The sequence below is a fragment of the Plenodomus lingam genome, assembly GCF_022343315.1.
Source record: "Plenodomus lingam strain CAN1 chromosome Unknown contig_27, whole genome shotgun sequence".
Classification (NCBI taxonomy): Eukaryota; Fungi; Ascomycota; class Dothideomycetes; order Pleosporales; family Leptosphaeriaceae; genus Plenodomus; species Plenodomus lingam.
The window spans coordinates 978,582-999,530 of record NW_027093942.1 but is presented as its reverse complement, the minus strand read 5'-3'; the positions used below and the strand labels follow the sequence as shown (position 1 = coordinate 999,530).

The following is a 20,949-nucleotide window of genomic DNA, read 5'->3' as shown; positions in this document are numbered from 1 at the left end:
TAGGGAAGCCGTGAAAGGGTTTGTTATGGTCTTGTCAGACGAAGAAAACACGGAGTCTATACATGTGTGAGAGTTCAATTCGAGCGGGGATATATGGCGTTTCTAACCCGGGGTTACAAGTATGTGCTATATGTGGGGATATTCAAGTGTCCGCATCAAAATAAACCGTGGGATCATCACGGATAAACTAATCTTTCGATTCCAAGTCTAATTCCAACAACACTACAATCCCACCCTAAGCACAAGTAGTGTGTGGGAGTCGGGCTACACCCTGTGTAAATAAAAGGGGGTTAGGTTAGGTCATAGTCGTGCTGGATAGCAACTTTACATGCACATGTACATGTCCACATACACGTATGTCCATCCCCAACTCCACATCCATCTTCAGACCCAGTAATCCAACCCCTCCCTTTACGCAAGACCTTGGGATTCGCTTTCACCACACCACACCACACCACACTACACTATACTCCACACCAACGATCCTCCCCTCCCATTCCTCCAACCCCCGCGATCAGCATAGCGTCTAGGACAGAGTTGTGTGGTTAGTAGAGAACATGGGGGCGGTGTGCTACACGTGGATATTTAGGTTTAGCGGTGGAGGTGCGATGGGTACTGGAGTAATGTTTACTGGAATAATATCCACTGATAAGATGAGGCATGGCTTAGTATCCCACACAGTAACACTCTCACCCCCGGCCTTAGACTTTGCCCGTGCAAATCCCATCTCGCAAACCGCGTTGTAAACCTTTCGAATCCTCTTACCCTCCTTCCTCCCTTTCAGACGCTTAAACCCGGGGAGTCAAACGCCATATACGCCATTGCCAAATCCCACTGTAAATACTACTACCGTCTCGATAGCTAAGCCCATCTCCACAGCCACCTATTGCTACAACCACAAGGCGTGCAATTCTAGAGGGGGGGAATGCGGGATAGAGGCCCACTCTCAACAAGTGCTAGTATGTGTTGCTGCGTGGAGAGCGGGGTGAATGGGAGGGGGAGGAAGTACTGCATACTATAGGAGCAAGGATATGGATAGATGGATAGGAGGAGGAAGTGGAGTGTAATAGACAGCAACAGTAAAGTAAACTAAAAAACTAAGGAGAAAATACAATCACTACACCACACCGCCCCCCCTCCAACTCCAATCCCTCACACACACCTCCAATCCAACAATCCCCAGCCCCCCAAAACACCAAAACCCAAACGTAACAAAGCAAGTAATCCCCACCTCTCATCTCTCAAACAACCCGTTTACCAACCCTTGCCACACCCCCTTCTCAACGCTCAAAAAAAAAGGGATACCAATATAGTAGTAGTTTCCAAGCCACGACAAGACGGGCGGGCAAATGGACCCTGATCGCCATGGCCGTCGTCATCTAGGATATGCAGGGAAAACAACGGGGTGAGTTTGGCGGGGGCGTGGGGATCAGCGTTGGCCACGGTGTGCACGAGGGTTAGGGGATGTGATGGGATCTCAAGACGTCCTAAGTAGATACTAGAACCAGATCAAGTTCAACGGGCCTGAGCCAGCGAGCTACTTACCTAGTACTCGCTCAGTTGCTACTGTAGTCTCCGGCATGCCCGTGTATAATAGTCGCCAAGTAGTGGCCGTGCACGTAGGCGCAAGATCCTGCCTCCACCAGATCTCCCCGCCTCTTTCAAGTACGGTAGCAGGTACTGCCACTGACGCGCTGACGCAGCTAGCGAGGGCGAATGGGTGCGCACAGTACGTACACTACCATTCCGATGCCCGTGTGTAATCAGCGGTCCGCAGAAGAAGCTCTTTTGGCGTCTAGCTGTGCACGATTTCCCCAGCACCGTTGCTCGAGGGCGTTGTTGGGCGAGGATGGGGTGGCATAGCTGCCTACTATGGTGGCAGATAGATGCAGACCAAGCAGACCAAGCAGACCCTGTATGCAAGCAGCAAGCAGCAAGCTTACCATTACCGAGTCAAGTAGGCCGGTTCAACGATAGACCAGGGTATAGACTCGAAAAAGAAGGGGTGTGGGAGAACAAGGGCGAGCTGCTGTTTCGAGCTGCGGTGTGGCGTTGGGTAGTTTGGATTGAGGGGGGGGAGGGGAAGATGAATTTTTTGTTGTTGAGGATTTGCCGCTCGGAAGCTGACGAATCGTGCATGGCGTGTTGGGAGGTTGACGGTGGGGGTTTTGGCGGTTGGGAGGAGAGTGAGGTGCATTGAGGGGTTTTGGGAGGGGAGGGGTGGTTTGATGGGTGGTTTTGTTAGGTTGGTTGGATGGATGGTGATGGTGATGGTGATGGTGATGGTGGGGGAGGGGGAGGGGAAGTGTTGAGCTGAGTTTGATGGTTCTTCAGGACGGGCTTGGATGGCGTCATCTTCAAGACGGTACCTCATTCCGTGTAGTACACCGTATACCATACCATACCATACCATACCATACCATACCATACCGCACAATACAACAACACACAAACCCTCCCAACACAACAGCACAAACTCCCACCTCAACATGGCAAATTGCATCCCCAGCCTCCAATCCTACCTACAAATCACACCACCCCACCCCATCTCCGCCCCACGCGCTCGCATCCATCCTATTTTAAATCTCGAATTCCCAATTTCCCAATCTTCACTTGTCGCAACGCACGCGCGCACGCACGCACGGGCGAGACGAGGCGAGGCTACACAATCTGCATCTTCGCCTCGAGCGACTCGCTTCAGCGCTGCACGGCATGCTTGGCGGGGGAAAAGTGGGGACGAGGTTGTTGGGTCAAGAGCGGAAGTTTGCAGTGTTGGGATGGGTGGAGGGGGAGTGTTGTTGGGAGGGTAGCGTATGTATTGTAGTAGAGTATACATGGTACTGTTACAGGCACAATCAGCCACAACAGCAGTTGTCTGGTGTAGTACTGGTAATCTTATCTAGAAGCCGCTACACCGTTTCTCCTTCCCACTCCTAATAACCTTTTACCCAACAACCCTCCCATCCCGCCACCCACACACATACCAAACTCCTCCTCGCCACACCCAAGTCGTGCACCCACACCCACCTAACCATCCATTCCCCCCCAGCCAAGCCCGGTCCAGTCCAGTCCATCACCCCAATCCCCCAATCCCCCAATCCCCCCTCCAACCCCCTCCACAAACACCCCAGCCTAAACGCCGTGTAACCCTCGTATACCCAACACCGCAAGCAAGTATTAGCACTACACCGCAGCATAGACACCAGGCCAGGACAGGATAGTGATAGGTACAGTACAGTACCGTATGCCTGTGCAATCTACGTCTGGGGGGGTGGCGATGGTAGGTACATTACAAGTACGGTACTACGGCGTAGTAGTATATTAGAGGGTTGAATTCATCCATACAGCATGTTACCTAGTGTAGGAATCGGGTTACCGGATTGCGGTATTGCTGTTTCTAGTGGTGGGTAGAGAATCTAGGATATGGACGCTGCGGTACTGTACTAGACTGGGTGGGACTAGACTAGACTAGAGTAGGAGTAGTATATCAATAGTGCTGTACTAGGTGAGCGAGATGGTATCCATACACCTATTAATAAATGTAGTATACGAATGTGCTGTGTATGAAATATAAATACGGTAGGTATTTAGTTCGTTAGGGGATCTAAAAGGTCTAGGGATTGGCTGTTAGTAAGATATGTGTGTATGTGTGTGTAGATAGGATAGGATAGATAGGATAGGAGATAGGATAGGATAGGATACAATCCATACGGCAAACACCCACCTCTCCACCTCCATCACACGAAAGAAAATTACTAGGCTGATAGTTATTAGAGTACTAGGTAATAGAATACTAGCTACTACAGTACAACTACCACACCACATCTCCTAGGCTTATATGGTTTCGAGGCTGGTATGGCGGATGGGTAGATGGGTAAGTGGGTAAGTGAATAGTTTGTGTAGTCTAGGTCTCCAAGAAGGACACGAAAAGCACACGAGAAGAAAGCGTGATAAATCTGCAATACCTACTATACCTACCACATTGTTAGGAAAACCCTGCAGACTTGAAGACGCATGGTGCAAGATGGAAGACGGAAATTTACTGCTTTTAGGAGCGTGATCTCGCCGTCAAGTCCAAGTCTAAATCCAAGTCCAAGTCCACTGGGCTCGCTGGGTTCACCAGGGCTGGGGCTATGCAAGTTAATCTTCCAATGGAGATGACAACAAATCAGGAAATCTAAATTTTTTCCTTCCAAAGTTTACAGTTTAACTTTTCCTAGCTTGCATTTTTCGTTGCAAACGTTTTGTGCAAAATGTGTTTATTTTGTATTTTCTATCTTCTGCTTTTTTTTTTTTTTTTTTTTTCTCTATTTTCTCCATTTTCTCCGAATCCAATTTTCTCAATTGTTTATCCGCTATCCATCTCTTTTCCAAATCCTCCTGCTCTTCCGCTTTCCATCTCGCATCTTCTATCCCCCCTCCCCTTCTCTAATCTCTGCAAAAAAAAAACCCCCCACAAAGAATCCAGGACAACACATGAGTGACATACCATCCCCCTACCACGCAGCATCCTCCTTAACCCTACCTACCTACCACGCCTGCCCACGTATCCCAAACACGAAGATTCCAGCACCAGCACAAGTCCTACCCAAAAAGCTTGGCCACGCACAACACCACAACGCAACCCCACCACTGCACATCACCACATCACTACATCACCACATCACCACATCACCACATCACCACATCACCACATCACCACATCACCACATCACCACATCACCACATCACCACATCACCACATCACCACATCCCACCCCCCACACTCTAAAAACCGTCCACACAGCAAGCAAAACAGCACAACACCCAATTCCCAGCCTACAAGCCAACAAACACATGCCCGTGAATCCAAAAGGCAGGGGGTGCACAAGATTGCAATCAAGAAGAGTGGAATCAAGCCAAAGCGGAACAAGAACAAATGTACAGTACGCATGCACGGGGTGGGGTTTATATTTTCTAACCGGGCCTATTCTTGTGCGGAAAAGGTGCGAGTGCATGGGCGGGCTGGGTATAGGACTGGTGTGGGATAAGGCCCGTTTTGGGGGGTTGTTGAGGGGTGGGGATTGAGATTGCGATCGTGGGGATTTGTTTGGGTTGTTTTGTCTTGGGGGGAGATTCTGGGGGGAGGGGCAAAAAGAGAATGAGAGGGAGAGACGCACGTCATGCGATGCGATGCCGTGGGGAAAAGTGTTGCTGACGGTGAAGCGGTGTGGTTGAATGGTGATATTTTCTTCTTTGCTAGCATAGAGGTGCGAACAAAGTTAATTGTCTCATCGGGCCTTTGGTCTTTGCTCTGTCGATGGATTGCTGCTTTGGGGATTCCCAGGCTGTGTGTGGTTTCTTGGCCACCCCCTGGTCCCTCTGGGGGAGCACGGACTGTGCGGCTGCCACGGCTGTTTCTTCCCTTGCTTCCCATCGTGACCACGAGCCCCGCCCTCAATCGTGCTCATGATCGCTCGGGAAGGCGATGGCATGCGGAACCTGTCTTCCAACCCATTCTCGATGATCGCAGAGTCAGATAGCGGTGAGAGCCTGGGCTGACAAAGCAGCCGTAGCCGCGTGTGTGGTACGTGGATTTTCCTTTTAGAGGCATCGTATGCGTGAGACGAGAGGGTTCTTTTTGTGCGCATTCTGGTGTTGCTGACATCATGTATCGTCATGTTGGCACCGCGGGCGGCAGGACTCAGCAGCGAGTGGTGGTTGTGGAACCGAGGGGTAAAATTGCTATGCGAGTGGGGACGCAGATTCGAACTTTTGCATTTCGCTGATCCCCAATTTCCCGATGCCATCGTCAGATTGCACTGAGACTTTGGCCATGACGCTTGTTGAGCACAGTCGCTGCAGTTGGTATCCTCTCTTACTTGCATGTGTACAGAGTACTCTGTCCTGTTCGAGTTTGATGGGCGTGCAAGAGGCAATGACTCGTACTCCCACTGGCTGCGAACATGGCATTCTAATTTCTGATGGTAAGCTGCAGGGCCATGCCACTGGGTGGCCGAAGAATTTCGGGTATCGGCGCCGCGCTCGTCGGCCAGATAGGTGACTGAGCAGGCTGGTTTGCGGAATCCTTGAATCCCGAGTGAGAGAAGGTCGTCGATGGTGCATGTTAGTAATGTCGATGCTGGTCATGCAATGGACTGGCAGTCCCGGTATCGCATGTTCGTACAAATTGCATCATGAAGCGGCTGTCAGCACAACGGCCATGTTGAAGCGACGCGCCGGCAGCGGGCGGCTGCGGCGAGGTAAGGATACAAAGTCATATGAGGCCTGGATGGAGACATGCCGGACAGGTCGTGTTTGGCTGTCATGGACAGCAAAGCGAGCATAAGAGTAAATTGCCAGTCATGCTGTCCATGATGCCCACGATAGCCATGTGTGCAGAGTGGTTCGGGAAGGAGCGTAGCGTGCAAGCGAGCTGGCCAAAGCCCCGCTAGTTTATCAGCCAGAGATCGACATATCGAGCGTGGATCGTTGGTTCGAGGCGGGATGGTCGGACAGGGGGCTTGGGCGGTGAGCAAGGCAGCGGGCATTGGCCGATCCTGAGTGGCCCGGAGACGACCCACCCCTCTTTTCTGCCCCCCCCCAAAATCTCAGTCTGACGGCTGGCACGACCCAAGTGGGGTTGGCCATGACAGGTGACGGTCGACACGAACGGGGCCTAGTGGCCATGGGAGGGTTGGGGTCTGGCCACCATCCCTGTCCAGAGGAGACGTTTCATCATGGCGGCAGGATGGGGATGGATATTGCGAAGACGATGCAAGCCCAGCATTGAGCTTCTCATCCGAATCTATTCGGAATGCCATTGCTTTTGGCTTACCGTGTAGAGTACAGTACCAACCATGGTTTGATTGATTGATTGATTGATTGATTGCTTGTGTTGCTGTGACCCTCTCCCCTGCCGCATTCGTCTCAATCGTGTTGCTGATGAGAATGACAAAGATAAGGATAAGGGATAGATGATCTAGTCATGTGCGACCGAGTAAAGTTTGGTCCGTCGAGTCCAGCAGAGTATCGTGAAAACGCTGGTGGATGTTCTTGTTTTGGCTAGAGAGAGGTGGATTTCCGTCTGCGAAAACGGATGGGTATAATACCATGGGTCGAAGCCATGATCCAAGCCATCTGAGACAGGTCGACCCACCTCAGCCCACATACACACACACATACCCTGTAGCAGTAGAGAGCGAGTAGCGAGATGGGAGAACGAGGATGAAACAGAGTGGGCGTCTGCGGCGGGCAGAGGAATGGGCGGGCCTCTGCGCAGCGTCTTTGCTAGAGTAAAATACCTAGCTAGAGTACGACTCGAGAGCGGTCGCATGGCAGCCATGAAGCTTCGAGTGCCTCGACGTGCAGACGGGCCTGTCCACTCAACTCGAGGCGGAGACTTTGTCATTGGTGGTATGCACGCGTCGAGCAGGCGCAACATTCACGTCGGAGCTACTGTGTAGAGAATGCGGGGAAATCTGAAGCCCCTCACAACGGCGGCCTGCACAGCCAATCGAGGGCGTTTCAAGCTGTGCAAGGTTCGACATCTATCTACTTTGTGCTGATACCCATCCACGGTACGGTACCATGGCAGGTAGGCGCAGTAGGAACAGTAGGAGCATTACCATACGAGCATGAAACAGGACCTGTTGGCTGGCAAAGGGCCAAGGGCCGTCCGTCGGTGAGTCGTAACCATCCTGCATCGAGTTTCCCAGTGGGCAGTTGGCAGCATCCTGATGGCACCCGATCACAGGGCGGGGGCATTATCGTGTTACTCGTGCACACCGTAAACGACGCCCATGTGAATGGCAGTGGAGATGGAGACTGCAGGGGGAAGGGGCTCACATAAGTACACTATGCACACTACCACTGGAGAGGATGAATGGTGCCGTACAGTTCGCCGGGACACGAATTTGTATTTTCTGGACACTGAGGCTATCTTTGCGAGCGCCTCACAAGCCACTCAACAGATGGAGAAAGGCACAAGGGGAGGGGGAGGGGGAGGGCACTGGGTAGGGGTGCGAGGGGTGCGAGGGGCGCTGAACGGTATCCCAAATCCGGCCTAGCATACACTGTGCTTGCCTTGTTTTCATTGGCAATACCTCGACCGCCCTTTCCGTCTCTTCCTACTATGAACAGTACTTTTCCAACTTTTTTTTCTTCCCAAGCGGCAAGCGGCACCGGCGATCCTGCTACCTTGGACCGCCCCGAAAACGCGAGTCTTTCACACTGGGCGCGTCGCGGGCGGCCGAGGGGGGACAAAGCCGCACACACCCTCACACACATACACCCCCCCCCCCCCCCCCTTATCGTCCATTGGAACAAGGGGCCTTAGATAGAGTAGAGTAGGTACCCGTCTAGTGTGGTTGAGAGCGACCATGGCTTTTGACCAGACGGAAGCGCTTAGGCTTGCTTAGTTTCTCAAAGAACACCCGCTTTCAAGGTAGAGTAGGAGGTATAGTAGATAGCGTAGGATCATGTAGTGATTACACAAGACAAGTGCCTTGATGGAATTGCGCAATGAATATGACATCACGTCTCTCGCTTCAGCTGCCGCACGTGCGTCCAGAGGCCGGACGTCGGTGCTGCCTGGCTTGAGCGTTGCTTTTTGGCCTTGGGGCTTGCTTTGCTTGTTTGCTTGCTTGCCTGTCCTGCCTGCCTGCTTGCTCGCTTCTCTGGGGGGGGGGGGGCCAGCAACCGGCCTGGCAACCCGTGCTGGCAAATCAAACGCAAACCGTGTTTGGGTCTTGCTCTTCTCGCTCGAGCAAGGAGAGCGATAAAGGCAAATTCGCTTTACGAAGCACTCCACGGGCCTGTTCGGCTCCATGTTCCTTGTTGGTGTGCCAGGTCTGGTCAGCCCATGGGCCCATGTGGGTTGGCCTGGGTTGGCAGAGAGCATTCTGGACATGTTGCTGATTGCTGCTGGCTGCATCGAGCCGTCAGCACCCGCCGCGCCCTCTCATTTTTCTTCTTTTCGGTTTTCTTTGGTAGTGGGCAAAGTCAAAAGAGGGAGCAGGGTGCTCTCCTGCAAGCGTGTTGTGTCAGGCTGCTGCCAACAATAGAAACCCCCAAGTAGAAAGCGGCAAGCAAGCAAGCAAGCAAGCAGCGAGAGGAATGCGTGAGAGCCGGGAGCCGTACACACCTGGCCCAGGGCGAGCGCTTGTTGTTGCACACACTGGCACCGTTTCGAGTGCTGGCCGTGCCAAAGACGGCCGAATTCGCTTGTGGGCGGGAGATAAAGACAACCGCGCGCGCGCGCCCCCGGCTAGTCAGCAATCGGTCTTTCCAACAACAGCCCATGGACAAGGCTCAAGGGTCCAGCCACTCTCACACCCACGCACAACCTTTCCCTTAGGTCCTGTATCTCCAAATACCAAGTCCCAAGTCCCAAGTCCCAAAGTCCCTTTGTCTTTCCGCCGTCGGCATCGATTGTGTGTTTGTGTGTGTGTGTGTGTGTGTGCTGCCACTACTGTACCTACTACCCACCTACCTACGGTACTCCCCACGAAATCCAGCAGTGGACATATCTCCTAGTGGCTTGGACTTGGACGACACCACTCGCTCGTCTCCGCTCCCGCTTCTAAGCTGCTGCACCCACTGTCGAGGGAGTAAGAAAGATATCACCGTGGTCAGGACTCAGAACCGGTTGCTGCCGCTTGGCTGCAAGCACACACTACCTACACCACTACTGTACATCCATCCATACCCTAGTACAATCCATACCTACTGTACATCCATACATCCATACCTACCCCCAGTCTGTTGGGGCCGCGCTATCATCCCACCGTGCATGGGGTCGTGCTGCAGCTCCCTGCTCCTCGCCGCCGCCGTGCACGTCCCAGCCAGGCCTCGATTTCGCTAACCGTCCCCCCACCCTGGCTCATTGATTCAGTTCAAGCCCCAATAGTCGCGCCTGCATCCTCTTCAGCGCTACCGCCTCCCAACATCTCTCCTCTCCCACACCACCCTCTTCTCTCTCTATCCCCCCCCCCCCCCCGCTCTCCCCCTCTTCCTCATCACAAATTTCTAGGCCATTGCCCGCCAGAAACAACCCTTTTAATACGCCGCCCCAGGTCTCGTCGTCAACTGGCTTTCGGTTTTTTTTTGTCACCCTCAACCCACCCGTATCCGTCACCATCCTCTCTCTCTGCCTGCCTCGCTCCAAGGTTCCTTCTTCCTCGGTCCTGGCCTGCATCATACGAGAGAGTTTCTTCCTGACATCGCACCGAAGCCATCCCTCGGTCTCACACCACCGCACACCCTCGACCCACCACTGGGGTGTCTTGCCAATTCCTCGACGTCACTGGCAACTTTGCAGCTTTCACTAGCTGTGATCTCGTCCGTCGCAACTTTTCTGGTTCTTCTTCACACACACACACGCAAGAGCGAGCTTTGCAAGCCGTTCCTTGACCTATATTTATTGTAAGTCACCAATCACACCCCCCCAGTGTCCCCAAGAGTCAATTCTGCACACTCGGCTAGCAGGCACACCATTGCCACCGCCTAGCACAGAACTCCCGCTTTGACCCGCTCACTCACTCTCCTCCAACCCCCTCCCCCCCACCCAAACGGTTGCTAATATCCACCCCAGACCTCACGCCTTTTTTGTTTCTTCGTAGTACCTGTTCTAATGCAGTCAACACCTTAAATCTACCCACCACACACATTCGACTTGCTTCTTTGCCCCTCCCCCGCGAAGCCGACCGAATGCCTTACACGCCTCCTTCTCAGCGGTCGCCAGCCACCTCCAAGACGAACAGCCCTATCCTCAGTCGCAACCATTCCTACATCGACCAGGCGCCCCGACCCTCTCCAGCGGTCCAGCGGCCTGCACTGCCCCGGTCTGTTTCGTCTGCGTCCTATCTCAGCAAGAACCGACGCTCTCCCTCCTTCTCCACGGTCGACAACACAGCGGCCAATGGTCAGACGGCCAATGGCAGCGTAGACTCGGTGTCTCCTGCAACCCGTAGCCGTACCCATGGTAGCATACGCCAGTCTCCTCCCCCTCTGAACGATCTTCTGATTCCGGCAGGTGCGATTACGACGCCTCCTGATTCCTCGGACGACGAAGAGCGAGGTCGGAATCTGGGTAACCTCCAGGAGCTGCAGGATGCCCTGTTGCACATCAATGTCAAGCGTAGCCCTTCGCCCGGTGGAGAAGAGGTCGCATCGTCAGCGCCCAACGACGCACCCCAGCAGCCAAGGACAGCCGTCCGCTCACTCTCAGCCGAGGCCCGCAAGATCTCACACTCTCGTTCATCGAGCGACATCATGCTGTCCAAACACATGATTCACCCGCTCAACACAGACCCAGTGATGAGCTCCTCAGACGGGTCTGACGCCGAGGATGATGAACTACGGATCAAGCCTCCGCTACTACGCAAGAAATCTGGTGAGCTTGTCAAGCCTGCGCTCCGGCCTTCGTCGCGACGCAGGCCCTCGAGCATGCCGGGCACACCCACTTACTCGAAAGCGGTACACTTCAACGAGGACATTGAGCAAGTTCGTCACTTTCTGCACTCTGAGCGACCCATTGCTGTCAGTGCGGGCTCTTCTCCAGTCGAGACGTATGACAGCGAGACGGAGTATCCCTTTGGTGACGACTCACGATCCAAGACGCCCGAGTGGGAGATCAAGCTTGCCAACTTCCCGGTACACGAGACGTATGAGCGTCAGACCGCACCGGTCCGTGTTGAACGCATCTTCCTCGCCTCGGATAACCAGACGTTGGTTGGCAACATTGCCTGCGCCAATCTGTCGTTCCAAAAGTTGGTCGTGGCTCGCTTCACGCTTGACTACTGGAAGACTACGTCTGAGGTTGTGGCCGAGTTCAATCACGATGTGCGCAAGAAGCAAAAGGAAGACGGCTACGATCGTTTCAATTTCAACATCAAGTTGGCTGACCAGGCCAACTTGGAGTCGAAGACCCTTCTGCTCTGTGTACGGTATCAGGTTGGCGGCCAAGAGTTTTGGGACAACAACAACTCGATGAACTATCAGGTCGATTTCACTAAGAAGGTTACGAAGAAGCGAGAGAACAAGCGCCCGACCGGTGGTCTGGGTGCGATCCCTCGAAGCCGCCACTCGCCTCTGGCTGCCCGTCCCAAGTCTGTGCCTGCTGCCTCGTTTGACGACGACTTTGGCCATGACTTTGACAGCCAGTTCCACTTTGGCGGCGGCCGTGCCATCATTGCTGATTCACCCAATACGTCCATCAAGTTGAAGCCTAGGAGCAAGCGTGGTAGCATCTTCCCAGATCAGGCCAAGCAGTCGCCAGTCGGGCAGGCTTTCTCTGCCCGCTACGACTTTGGCGCCTCGCTTACCGCCGCTCTCTCGACCGCTCAAACTGCCCTTGGTGACCGCAGTGGACTCAAGATGAACATGGCCGATGCAACGCGCAACTGCTACTTCGACCGTCCTGCCGTGGCCCAGGCTAATGCGACTGCTGCTGCTCCTCCGATTCCTGGTACTCGTCCCGACTCCCTGACAATGGAGAAGCCTGACCTTCAATCCGCGGAATACAACGAGTTGATCCAGAAGTTTTGCTTTGTACGTTCTACACCTCAACACCCCACGGGAAGCTTGGCCTAGACGGATACTAATGCGCATTTCAGTTTGGCACACCTACCGGGAAGATCTCTCCAAATACTGCTACTACCCCGGCAGTACAGCACCCACCCCGTGGCGATGGAGCTACCGATGATGTGCTGAACAGCGGTTCTGGTAGCAACCAGTCCTCTGCCACTAGCAGCCCTCCCTCGCCTGCCATGGCTCTCTTTGTGGATGGTGCCAATGACGCCATGCCGTCACAAAGCACCTCACCCTTTCTCTCTCGTTCTGCCTCACCTGGGCCGATTACTGGATCTGGGCCCGAGGATCACTTTGGGTCCCAGTATCAGTATGGCTATGGTATGTCTGGTGGTGTGTTTCACGAGCGTAACCACACACCCCAGGCGTGCGTTTGAACACTCTTGTTACCTTGCAGAGCATGACGATATCTGCACGACGAATCTTCTTGGACACGAAGTACGCTTACGACCTAGTGATGAGATGAGTGGAGCGGACGTTCCTGGTTTCCTAGGAGCCGAGCGCTCACGAATCTTGTTCATCCGGTACGAGACGTTGTGAACCGGACTGATGAAGTTTGTTTTTCCCTGTTGTCTTGTTTCCAGCATATCCTAGGATGGCTCCTTGCTGCATTTTCTCGGTTGGCCTTGTTGCATGTCTTTTTTTTTCTTTGCTTCTTCGAAAGGGAGTTCCATGGGTTCCGATTACGGTGTTTTGGAGATGCCTCGCTTGTCCTTGTCGTTTTCAACAGACCATGGTTCGATGTTGTAATGCTCTCTTAATGAGCGACCCCACTCTGGTCCGGCGTTATTTTTTTTTCATCACTTCCGCCTTTAGGTCGCAAAAAGCGTTTCTGGTCTGGGTTGCATTTGGGAGCGATTCGTTCATTTCTAGCAGAGGTAGATGCGATCCTGGTGAATAGGGGGTAGGAGCAGACATAGAATGAGAGCATTGGCTGTTGTCCAGAAACATGTCCAACCTTTGCCTCGAATCTTGCCGTGTCTGTGGTGGTGCGTGTTCTTGCTTGTTGTTGTTGTTGTTGTTGTTGTTGTCGTGGAAAACATGGGTGATAATATTTTCTTTGGCAGCGGGGACCGAGTCTGTTCCTATATAGTATTCAGCAACAATGAAAGCACGCGGTACAAACCAATTTTCATCTTACTCTGCCCCACAAAAGGCACCTCGTGAGCCTGTCCCGTTACCGCCGCGATGAAGCCATTGGGCCCCGCCATCGTGAGATTTCACTGCCATGTGACCCCCTCGGTAAACCATTTCTGCCACCGCCTGCCACTTTCTGACAGCTTTTGGCTCGAGTCCGCCCAGCACGGATATTGGATTTCGGCGTTCTGGACCCTGGAATCGCGTCGTCGTTCTCGTGCCAACACAACAAAACACACACACACACATACCTCTTTCCCTCCGCCCCCCCCCCCAATTCTTTGGGCACGCACACGATTATTGTTTTAGTTATTGTTTTTTTGTTCAGGCATAAATTGTGTTCGTCTGATTAATCTTGTGCCGGAAAAAAAAACACACACCTCTTTTTGCCCCGACGCCTTTAACCTCCCGGTGAAGGGCCAACGGCCAACGGTGCACAAGCATCCGCATTCTCGGCCACGCCGCTTCCCCTCGGGATTCCTCTACCCAGTCGACAGACCTCACAATGTCGTTCTGGGGCAGCAAGAAGACGGCAGTCCCGCCCCGGCCCCCCGTCACAGCACCACCGATCCCACGCTCCGGCCCGGAAATCGATGCCACGACCATCATCTCGCTGCTCGCGGTACTGGCCCTACTCGGCGGCGCCTACGCGGCATCGCTGCGCGCACTGCCCCGGACGGCAACGTCCAAGACGCGTATCCTGTTCATCTGGCACCTGTTTGACGCGCTCGTGCACTTTTGCTTCGAGGGCTCTTTTTTGTGGAATTGCTTCTTCGTCACGTATAGTCTGCCCACGTCGTTTTCCGCCGCCAGCAGACACTATCCGCTCGTCACGCTGTTCACGCCGCCGGACGTGTACTGGCTCGGGCGCAGGGACTTGTTGTACGGTGCAAACTATGGGACGGGGCCGTTGAGTCGGTTGTGGCAGGAGTATGCCAAAGCGGATAAGAGGTGGGGGGGCGTGGATTTGACGGTGGTGACGTTGGAGCTGTTGACGGTGTTTGTGGCCGGCCCATTGGCCTTGTTCATCGCCTACCTGTTGACAAAGGATGCGAGAAAGGGCGGACTGAAGAAGTACTTTTGGATGATTGTCCTGGCCACGGCGGAGATATATGGAGGTAAGTCAATTCAATCATGCGCCCACGCCCTCCCCCATATGTTGTTTTTTTCCTTACCGCTCCGATCATGCTTTTGCCCAGTTTTTATTTTTGCTTCTTTCCTTATCGCCAGGTACCCGGTTGGCATGTGAGTTCTCATTCGATTGGTGAGGCGGAGGGCTGCAGTGTGGGTCCCCCCCTGCATTGTTGAGGCGTTGTTGAGGCGTTGTTGAGGCTGGTGTGTTATTGCTCGAGTCCTCCATCATCAGGCTGACACGTGGTTCACCGCTACACTTCCCAGGCTGGATGACTTTTGCCCCTGAGTGGTTCACCGGCAGTCCGAATCTCGACACGTCGAATTGGATGTATCTGTACGTTCTTGTTTTCTTTCACGCTGATCTCTCGCTCCAGCCCTATCTTGCACGCACATCCATCCAGCCCCCCAATCCCCCAATTTCCCACAAAAATCATCAATCTGCCTCTCACTCCTCCCTCTCTTTCCCAAGCCCAAAACATCCCCAAGCCACATGCGCTGGCCCTGCATACGCGCTGGCCTACGGGTGGATGCGGCATCTCCCACGGACCCACATGGTTCGACTCTCCATGCCAAAATATCCACACACCGCTATCTTGCATACCATCGCGCCTCACTCTTGCCTTTGTCTTTGCGAGAAATAATGGCACTGGGATGGGAGACGTGAAATGTGAGATTGCATCTGGCTACACCATTGCCTTGAATCTTGCTTTCCACCACCACCACCATCTCACCATTGCAAAACCAAACTACCCAACTATCCCTCCACAACTTGAACTTGATCTAAATCTAAAATCAAACAGCTACCTCTACCTCATCTTCTTCAACGGCCTCTGGCTCGTCTTCCCGGCTTGGATCCTTGTCGAGGCTTATCGCGCGCTGGATGCGGGTATGTCGCAGGCGGAAATGGTGGATTTGGTGGCGTATTTGAAGGTTGGGAAGGCGGAGTGAGGGGGGGATGAGGGGGAGATGGGGAGAGGCAAGGAAGGATATGGTGGGTATGGATGATGTTGGATGTTGAAGACGTGTATGTTTACATACATACATGCACATGCACACATACATACACACAGTGGGAGAGAGAGAGAGAGAGAGAGGGATACACACACATACATACTCACATCAACAAACCTAACCCCCCACCCCCATTCATACACAACAACAACACTCTCCCTACAACTACCACACACCCCCACGCTCACTCCTCCCCTACCCCCCGTCCATCAACCCCTAACACGCCCACTACGTCTCGCAGGCACTGCACCATTTGCCGGACTCTGCACCCCCTTTTCTTTCACCTCCTTGCCCTTTGCCCTCCCCTCCTCCTTCTCCCTCCCCTTTGCCCTCCCCTTTGCCCTCCCCTCCTCCTTCGCCCTCCCCTTCGCCACTCCCCTCCCCCCAGCCCCCCTCGCACCCACACCTGCTCCACGCTTCGCCGCAGCCGGAGACGACGACGCGCCGTTTCGGCGAGGAAGCGTAGCAGGTCTCGATCTTGTTGTTTTTCTCGTCTTCTGTGCGAGTGGTGGTTCGGATGCCGGTTCGGGTTCGGGTTGAGATGCGTGCCCGGCTTCTTGTTCCTGTTCGGGATTGGAAGCGGAGTCTGGGTCGGAGAGGTCGGAGGTGGGGGGTTGATTTTGATCTTCGTCTTCGTCTTCGTCTTCATCGTGAGGTTGATGTTGGTGTTGGTGTTGATGTTGGTCTTGTGATGAGGCCTCAGGATCCATCATGTCGACATCTTGGGCTGGTGATTCTTCTCTGACGTCTTCTTCCTGCTCCTCCTCCTCCTCCTCGTCGTCGTGTTCCTGAGCCCCAGCTTGGGCGTCATCATCATCGCTAGAGACTTCAACGTAGCTCTTATGCGCAGTGCTGCGTCTATCGCTCTTACGTCTAGGCCCGCTCAACGGCACAGTCGCGCGGTCAACCTCGCTCTCGTCATCGTCGTGTGTATTGCGCTTCTTCCGCGGCGTCTTGACAGGGCGCTCTGCTTTTGCCTTCTTCTCCTTGACCGGTCGCTCAGTCTTTGGCTTCTTGCGCGGCTTGTCTGCGTCATCGGACGTCTTTCGCTTCTTGCTCCGAATCGCCTTGCGCACGAGCGGGTCCAGCTCTTCGACCAGATCCTCGCTGATCCACACCTTCTTCGCAATCTGCTGCGCCTTCTCGTGGCTCTCGAGTGGGCGGAAGATGCCAGAGGGAAGCTTCATTTTTCCCGGCCAGGACTGCATCGTCCAGCCGTTTTGCTCCTCCCACGATCGTATCAGTGCCTGTGCGAGATCGGACAAGATGTACAGTCTCTCGTCGGCTTCGTCTGATGGCGCAATCCCATCCGCAACCCCCTTGACGCGCTGTGCGACGTGGAAAATGAGCGACAGATTCTCCTCGGTTGCTACGCATTTCAGGTAGTAGAGAATGTACTCTGACATGAGCTTCAACGTCTCGTCGTCCTTGTCAAAGTCTGGGTGGTGCGCAATCAGACTGAGCAGGCGAGCAAAGACCGTCTCGAGAATCGTTTCCTTGCGTGCTGCAAACGCAGCTCTCCGCGACCGGATCCAGGTCATTGTGCTGTTCTTGATCGTCTTCTCGGGCTCGTATGCGCAAAAGAACAGAATGGTGTAGAATCGTGGAGGAAGACGACCCTGTCCAAGGTACTTCATCAATTTCTCCGAAAAGCCCTTGCGTACTTGGGCGCATGGATCATGTGTGACCAAAGCAAGCTGTATGAAGTCTGCGGGCGTCAGGAAGCTATCGAGCCGCCTGTTGCAGGATAGCTTCAACAAGGAAGTGGCTGCGAGGAGGAGTTGACGGGATTTATGCCCTGCTGGGGTACTTCCATCCTCTGAACCCTCCCCGTGGTTCTTGACAAACCGGTTAAGAAGGGCATACGTATCCTCTGCAGCCTCGTTCAGAGCCGATTCGGCGGGCAGGGACCGCAGACGATTGACAAGAATCTTGACGGCCCATGCTCTGCCTTGAATGTCCTCGTCCGGCTCGTCCATCCACTCCGCGTCGGCTTCGGGTGCGGCATGATGAGGCACTTGAAGTACCTTTTGAATCGCAATCTCGACAATCTTGTCCATGTCGTCTTCGCACTCGGACTGAGCTAGCAGGACGAGCTGGCTAAGCGCGGCAAGCTTTGTGAGCCAGTGATCGCCTTCGTACTTGAAACCCTTGATACTCTTCGCCAATAGCTCCTTGGCGTGCAGCTCCTTCTTGTCGTCGCTGTTCATGATGATGGTGATGGCATGCTTTGCAGCTTGAGGTGGTGTCCCATATTGTGCAAAGTTAAGAAAACTCTGAACCAGTTTTCGACCGTCTTTGGTGTTCATGGGGATATCAGTCGGGAACTTCTTGGCGAATGCGGCACAGGCTTTGAGATCGTCCACCGCCCCGGGGGGATTTGGCGCCTTCGCCGTGGGCGCCTCACTTTCCAGTGTCCGACAAAGATCTTTCACATGCGTTGAGAAGACTTTAGGGTGATTTGTAGAAATCTCCTTCAACAGCTCATGGGCAGTGGCTCCTAGCTCCTTGTCGTTTGTACGTGTGAACTCGATGACAGCGGGTACATGGCTCTTGTTGTAGCACAGAAGGCTAGCCCTGTACAATAGAGGGTTTAATGTGTCGAGCAGCGACGCGCCAGGTCCGGATTCAATTCTCTTGCGGAGTTCTTTCTGATGTGTCTATTAGTTTTGCAAAAAAAAAAGGAAATTTTGCGCTTACAATTGATCGGAACACCTTGCGGTACTCGCTCGCAGGATCCTTGCAGAATCGTATCAAGGCGTACGCTCGGCGATCATGAGTTTTGGCAAACTTCCACAAGTCATCTCGAGCGCGAGTTGGATCTGGAAGTGTGTTTGCGTAGTATGTTATCAGGCCCTCCAGCTTGGTTTTGACGTCCTTGTCGCCTTTTGCAACGACACCGCCGTTGTAATCCTCGCAGCATTTCAGAAAATGTTCCATGAACTCAGCAGCCCTGACTTGGTTGAACTGCTTGGCAAAGAAAACCTTCTTTCCCTTCTCATCCAGCCCCTTGACCAGGACCAGCTGCCTCTCAGCTCGCATTTTGTCCAGCTCCGCTTCAGTGTAACCTTGTTCAGCATTCGATTGACTGTCTTTTACCACCTGTGAGTTCCCACTAGAGGCTGCTCTTGCCTTCATCGGTGGGTACCCAAGCGGAAGTAAGGAATCAAACAGTGCCAGATCAACTTGAACATTGATTTCTGCATCGTTGGCATAACATGCTCCCAGGATTCGTGATGGTATCGGACCAAGCAGGTTTTTGATGGTATCGTCGCCTTCGACAATAGCTCCGAATGCCACTCCCCATACCTTTCCTAGTAGTCGCAGAGACTCGGAGTGAATTACACTCTTCTTATCTTTGACCCTGTCGGCGAGATTCGCGAGTATAGAGCCCGGCTCTGACATGCTTCCATTGCTACCCAGTTTTCGTACTATGTCGCTAAAGTTGAAGTGCTCGACAGCTTTCACTGCTGCCAAACGCACCTTGTCGTCGCTATCAATCAGACATTCAGCAAAGCTCTTCAGCAGCTTCTGTTCCTCTTCGGGGTCAAGGCCGATCCCGCCTGCAGAAGTCATCAAGATGCGCCCAACAGCAGTGGCCCAAGAAGCTCGTATTATAGCCGATTTGTCGTTCTTGCGCTGCAAGAAAGCATGGTAAGCCGCGGGATATTGCGTGGGGAATGAATTGATGGAAGCTGGGGTCGTGAGGTAGTCAAAGTTCCGGGTAGTCTCGGGACGTGACAGGCTCTGTGATGGGTATGCGGCAGGATCTAGATCAGGGAGGGGAGGGGGTCCGGCTGCACCAATGCCTGAAATCATATCGCCAAATGTCTCCGTGGCGAGCTGGCGGAGCTGAACGGTTTCGGTGGCAAGCTCGTCTTGCAAATGCGGTATAATCTCCTGAAGGACTCCTGGGCAGCACTTCCACAGCTCCCGCAGCAGTCGATGAGCTTTGTTTGCCTCGTCAATATCATCTTCCGATGGCCCCTTGTTGGGGCCGTCTTCTGCGCCTTCACGTCTGTATGAGGTACCAGAATTCGTCACGTCAACGATGACGGAACTGAAGTAGTTGCCAATTAGGCGGGCCATTTTCTCTGGAAAGGCATTGCACACATTCTTGGCCATGTTGTACGCAGGCGGCGCCTCTTTTCGCCGCAAAGTTGATTGCTTCGCGTCCACCTGTACCCCTTTCTTCCCCTTGGCTGAGCTACCCAATGTAATTGGGTCTGCCCAAAGGAACTGTGCGATAATGACGTCCACGACGTCATGTGTGACGGCTGGCGCTTCGTCTATTATGGTCGAGAGGATTTCTGTCATATTGTGCTCTATGTTCTTGCTCAGTTCTTCGCCACTATCACTCTTTGACGGGCCTGAAAGCACGTCGAAGCATGTGGTAAACAAGGCCGAAGTGAGCTGCTCCGACCCGGGTATCTCGTTTATGAGCAGTATGCTCTTCCACTCGGCGAGTGAGCGCAGAATGTACATGTGCTGGCTGTTATAGGTGTGCGAGGGATCGGCCAGGAGGGGTAGCAACTTGAGTATGATGACAGAGAAGATTTCCTATCGCATGGGTTAGCACTGCAGGGACATGTAGGGCGAATTGTGAAGTACCTTGAGCTTCGATGCGGGATATGGCGCATCCGGCGCAAAGAGCTTCAGCATGTCGACGACGCAACAAACCGACCACGCGCGTACGCCATGGTCCTTGTGCTGCAGTAAAGTTTGATGAGCCAATTCCTGTGCGACTGGCATAAGCGATTCCCTGTGCGCCTCCTCCTGGTCTATCGTCCGTAGCTCATCGTGCAACGCTTTGAGCCGCTTCAAAAGGTCGCTAACGCCAATTTGCTTACTTGGCCGCCCAACAAGCGGCTGCTTAAATCGCAATGGCTTGAGGCCATTCTGCTCCTCAACCTCCTGCTCTTGCTCCTCCTCTTCGACGGCAACTTCGGCGACGGCCGCCGCGCTACGCCTGCTGCGAGGTGCCATGTCGCGTGGCTGCGCGCGTTGAAAGAGCGTATTTCCACGTGAAGATCTTGTCAGGCAGAAAGCGAGAAACGGACGCGTGAATAGAAATGGCGATTGTATAGGTCGATTGTA

At 53.7% G+C, this 20,949-nt stretch overlaps 8 protein-coding genes across 8 annotated transcripts; 3 read left to right on the top strand and 5 right to left on the bottom strand.

Moving 5' to 3' along the window:
* Positions 1-1,287: 1,287 nt before the first annotated feature.
* On the bottom strand, positions 1,288-1,582 carry IAQ61_007314 (uncharacterized protein; the record flags this gene model as incomplete). The annotated part of the gene is made up of 2 exons (XM_066097531.1): positions 1,288-1,487; positions 1,546-1,582. 2 exons carry the CDS (start codon positions 1,580-1,582, stop codon positions 1,288-1,290), a joined length of 237 nt encoding a protein of 78 aa, XP_065952573.1.
* Positions 1,583-1,945: 363 nt separating this feature from the next.
* Positions 1,946-2,491, bottom strand: IAQ61_007313 (uncharacterized protein; the record flags this gene model as incomplete). The annotated part of the gene is made up of 1 exon (XM_066097530.1): positions 1,946-2,491. The coding sequence occupies one exon, from the start codon at positions 2,489-2,491 to the stop codon at positions 1,946-1,948; it is 546 nt and encodes a 181-aa protein (XP_065952572.1).
* Positions 2,492-4,476: 1,985 nt separating this feature from the next.
* On the top strand, positions 4,477-5,067 carry IAQ61_007312 (uncharacterized protein; the record flags this gene model as incomplete). The annotated part of the gene is made up of 1 exon (XM_066097529.1): positions 4,477-5,067. One exon carries the CDS (start codon positions 4,477-4,479, stop codon positions 5,065-5,067), a length of 591 nt encoding a protein of 196 aa, XP_065952571.1.
* A 203-nt stretch (positions 5,068-5,270) lies between these two features.
* Positions 5,271-6,696, bottom strand: IAQ61_007311 (uncharacterized protein; the record flags this gene model as incomplete). Its single annotated transcript, XM_003840707.2, has 2 exons — positions 5,271-6,121; positions 6,564-6,696. Coding segments are annotated over 2 exons (984 nt in total), but the record flags the coding sequence as incomplete, so codon positions are not given.
* Positions 6,697-10,689: 3,993 nt separating this feature from the next.
* IAQ61_007310 (uncharacterized protein) lies at positions 10,690-12,947 on the top strand (the record flags this gene model as incomplete). The annotated part of the gene is made up of 2 exons (XM_003840708.2): positions 10,690-12,531; positions 12,597-12,947. 2 exons carry the CDS (start codon positions 10,690-10,692, stop codon positions 12,945-12,947), a joined length of 2,193 nt encoding a protein of 730 aa, XP_003840756.2.
* Positions 12,948-13,356: 409 nt separating this feature from the next.
* Positions 13,357-13,781, bottom strand: IAQ61_007309 (uncharacterized protein; the record flags this gene model as incomplete). Its single annotated transcript, XM_003840709.1, has 2 exons — positions 13,357-13,655; positions 13,712-13,781. 2 exons carry the CDS (start codon positions 13,779-13,781, stop codon positions 13,357-13,359), a joined length of 369 nt encoding a protein of 122 aa, XP_003840757.1.
* Positions 13,782-14,212: 431 nt separating this feature from the next.
* Positions 14,213-15,789, top strand: IAQ61_007308 (uncharacterized protein; the record flags this gene model as incomplete). Its single annotated transcript, XM_066097528.1, has 3 exons — positions 14,213-14,825; positions 15,106-15,175; positions 15,642-15,789. The coding sequence occupies 3 exons, from the start codon at positions 14,213-14,215 to the stop codon at positions 15,787-15,789; spliced, it is 831 nt and encodes a 276-aa protein (XP_065952570.1).
* A 272-nt stretch (positions 15,790-16,061) lies between these two features.
* IAQ61_007307 (uncharacterized protein) lies at positions 16,062-20,838 on the bottom strand (the record flags this gene model as incomplete). The annotated part of the gene is made up of 3 exons (XM_003840711.2): positions 16,062-18,503; positions 18,553-20,412; positions 20,464-20,838. 3 exons carry the CDS (start codon positions 20,836-20,838, stop codon positions 16,062-16,064), a joined length of 4,677 nt encoding a protein of 1,558 aa, XP_003840759.2.
* Positions 20,839-20,949: the final 111 nt, after the last annotated feature.